Here is a 3,716-nt window from a genome sequence, read left to right on the forward strand (position 1 = left end):
GAGTAGCTGGGACTAAAGGCATGAGCCACCATGCCCGGCTAATTTTTTTTTTTCTATATATTTTTAGTTGTCCAATTACTTTCTTTCTAATTTTTAGTAGAGACGGGGTCTCGCTCTTGCTCAGGCTGGTCTTGAACTCCTGACCTTGAGCGATCCACCCGCCTCAGCCTCCCAGACTGCTAGGATTACAGGTGTGAGCCACCGCGCCCGGCCTGAAATCATGATTTTAATGGCTACTTAACACAAAATTTATTCAGCCAATCAAGTCTGGGGATTTTCTAAATTAAAACTGTCAACCACAAATTGAAGCCCCATAGGTTAAGAAGCTGACTTCAAAATCTGCCAGAGAGTTTCTCTGCAAAAATCTCAAGTTACAGTTTAAAAGCACTAGAGCCTTCCAACCAAAAATTCTATGAAATTCACTGAATTTTAGCCATGAAGGATGTTTACTGAAGACCATATTCTCCCAAATAGACGACATCATTAACATAGTTTTAAGGAAGAAATTGAATAAGTACCAAAGATTGAAGTGGCGACAATGAACAAGAACTAATAAGTATCTACTGCAAGAATTATTGACTATCTACAATTTTTTCAATAAAGCAAAATAAGAGAATGTATGCATCTATTACTTGTATAATTAAGTGTTCAAATGGATACACAAAAAGTAATTATAGAAAAATGCACATAAAAAAAGAATGGAAGCAAATATGACAAAGGGTTAATAGTTATTAAGTCTAGAATATGACATTATTCTTCAAACTTTTCTATACTTTAAATTTTTCTAACAAAATATTAATGTTAAAATATTAGTCATGTTAATGTATATTTTCATTATTAAAGTGGAAGGAAATTGATAAGTAAAATAAAACTATTTTAAACTAAACGGCAATGTTTTATGTTGGAAATAAGTCTGAGGAGGGATCAGCTTTTGGACTTTATAGCTGTGCTTCCTTTAAGTACTATCCTACCTAAAAATGATATTTTTCCATTTCATCAAAAAGGTTATTTTAATAGTTAAGCAAATATTATAAAAACTGGAAGACTGCATTTCAGTTTCTGACTCTTCTTTACTTTATATGCCTAAGGCTTTCCCGATGCTAGACATTTTTTTAAAATTCCAGTTTCTAACATCCAAACTTAGTTCAGATGACAATTAGAATTTGCCACTGGATGAAATGCCTTACTGAACACAGATAGTTGCAATTTCCTATTAAGTAAGGTCCCTGGCAGAAAAAAATAAAATAAAATAAAGAATAAAAAGTTACAGAATAAACCAAGTCTTTATATTAGTTCTCACAAACAAAAATTTCAAATAAACGTAAATTTTTAAAATTGCCCCACTTTCCCCAAATGTAGCCTTAGGTTGTCTTAACATTTCGACAGCATCCCCCTCACCCCGCTACTCCAGTAATCAGTTCTCACCTTTCCCTGCTGGAACGCAAGAATTTTTCAGCAAACGTGACTCATTCATTGGCATCTTGTCAAACTAACCCTGAAACTATAAGGAGGCTCAGCGCTAACAGAATTCTAAAGCTAGAACACTTTCACTAACACACATCATTTTGACTTTAGAGAACTGAATCACATTTCAGAGCCAAATACATACTAACCAACTCTGTTTATATTTTTCCTTACAAATTGTTCTCCACCATCCCACCTCCTCCCAATTTTAGTTTGGCAATTCCCTAATCTAAAATACCTCCTGTCTGTGGAGAAGACAAGATGGGGAAGCATAAGAATAGGAGGGAGGAGTAAAAAGCAGTTGTTCATGCAGCTTGTAAGAAGATGCTATTCTGAAACATTAACAACTCATATCTATTCCACATAGTTCTCAAGGTTTATTTTTCCCCTCAGTTAAATGAAAACACAATACAAACACAATAACAATTCTCCAGGAATAAATTACTCTCACTATTATTATTTCACTAAATAAAAGTTAAAAAAAAAAGCAGTTATTGACAACTATTTAGTCAAAAATCTTCAATAAGATGTCACCAGCATGAACTATCAACTACAAATCACCTTATTCTTTTGGTTCATACACTCACCTATTCCAAGACAGAAAACTGCACTTTTTAATCAGAGGGAGAGTGGTGGGAAAAGAACAAGAAAGCAAATACTTTGTCAGATTACCACAGACATTTACTTACAGCTCTATCAACTGTCACACTCCACCTGGTGGCAGGAGCTGCCTGAACTGGTGAAGTGGAGGTCATTATACAAATAATTCCAAAGAATATTTTTCACATGTCCTTAGCGTAAGTCTAACAAGTTTTCACCAAAGTGTGTTTACATAATAGTTGGTCGATATCTAGTAGAGATTAACATAAAGGTATGATGATACTCAGAATGGAAGACCTACGTTTAAAGCAATCTACTTACAACTATTCTCCCCACAAAGATTAGATGTCAGCTCAAGCCTTTAAGACAGGTAACAAGATACAGACAGCAGCTACCTGATTCTCTATCACATACTCCCACTAACTTTCTTTACCCTTTTCCCCTATGGGTAAACTATAGAGTTTAATTAACACAGTCAACGGCAGCGTGCCACATTGCTTTTAGATATTTGCCAGTAACATATACCCATGGGATACTCCAGAGACTGATTTCAACCAAAAATAAAAATAGATAAACAGAGCTCAAGCAAAAATAAAACTGAGTCTGGCTGCCCACACTTATTTTCACACATGAGGAAAAATAGCAGTTCTCTTAGAAGCCTCCAGCAGACATATCTTTAGAACACAATGTTAAAAATATGCCCCCCACCCCTTTCCCCTACCTGTTTCTCACTCAAAGCTGTGATTTTGGCTTGGAGTTCATGAAGCTGTTTCTTTAAGTCAGCATTCTGATTGGAAAGAAAAAATATCTGTGAGAAAGATATTTCATTTGTTAACAGAATAGTAGCAAGAGGACTATGCATACTGTATTACAAATGACGAAGCAACCGTAAGCATTTAGCCAATCAAATTTGTCATGCATTAAATCGTAGTCATACCACCACCACCTAATGCATAGATCCTAAATGCAGGCTTCTAGCACTAAAACAGGGGCAGCTTCTTTGCAATTGTTTTAAATTACAAGAAGTTCTATATTTTAGCATCTTGCACTGTAATAGTACCTGTCTACTAAAACATTGTTATTCTTTATAGAAAGTATCAGTTGACGGAAAACCTAGAGCTGCACTAATCAGACAAAAGTAGGAAAATGGAGGTTATAACTACACATACACTGCATGCTTAGTGGCATTATCAACAAAGATTAAGAGGTTTTTCTCCACTTGCCCTCTCCCTTATTTAGCAAAGTACATTTGTTATTTTAGCCTAGATCTGAAAAGCTGTCAGTACTGCAACTGCCTTAACGCTACATCATTCAAATTAACACACTGACTACCAGGGCATTTTCTCAGTTCTAAAATTCTAGGAATCAAAAAAAGAATACTATTTTAGATGACATACACTGAGCATGCTTGCCTTTTACTCAAGTGGGCAAAAAAATTCCAAAATTAAAATTTTCAAAAGTTTAATGTAGCAGGACAGCCTACCAGCAGACTGAATGCCACCGCAATGAGACTGCTTTTATTGATCGTCTCACATATAGTTATTTCAATTTACCCTGCCTGGTCTTCTGTCAGGGTTGGAGCACACATCCTCCCCCTCTATTGAGTTTTATTTTTATTCCATTTGGAATTTCTTTCTTTTTTTTTTTTTTTT

General features: G+C 35.2%; 1 protein-coding gene across 1 annotated transcript in view; it reads right to left on the reverse strand.

The window, feature by feature from the left end:
- PHF21A (PHD finger protein 21A) overlaps window positions 1-3,716 on the reverse strand; it is a 152,728-nt gene that overhangs the window by 132,714 nt on the left and 16,298 nt on the right. Inside the window, exon 2 of the mRNA XM_012645209.1 lies at window positions 2,786-2,851. Coding sequence (XP_012500663.1) covers window positions 2,786-2,851 — 66 coding nt within the window. The remainder of the gene's footprint in view (window positions 1-2,785; window positions 2,852-3,716) is intronic.

Source organism: Propithecus coquereli, unplaced genomic scaffold (assembly GCF_000956105.1).
Source record: "Propithecus coquereli isolate 6110/MARCELLA unplaced genomic scaffold, Pcoq_1.0 Scaffold227, whole genome shotgun sequence".
Lineage (NCBI taxonomy): Eukaryota > Metazoa > Chordata > Mammalia > Primates > Indriidae > Propithecus > Propithecus coquereli.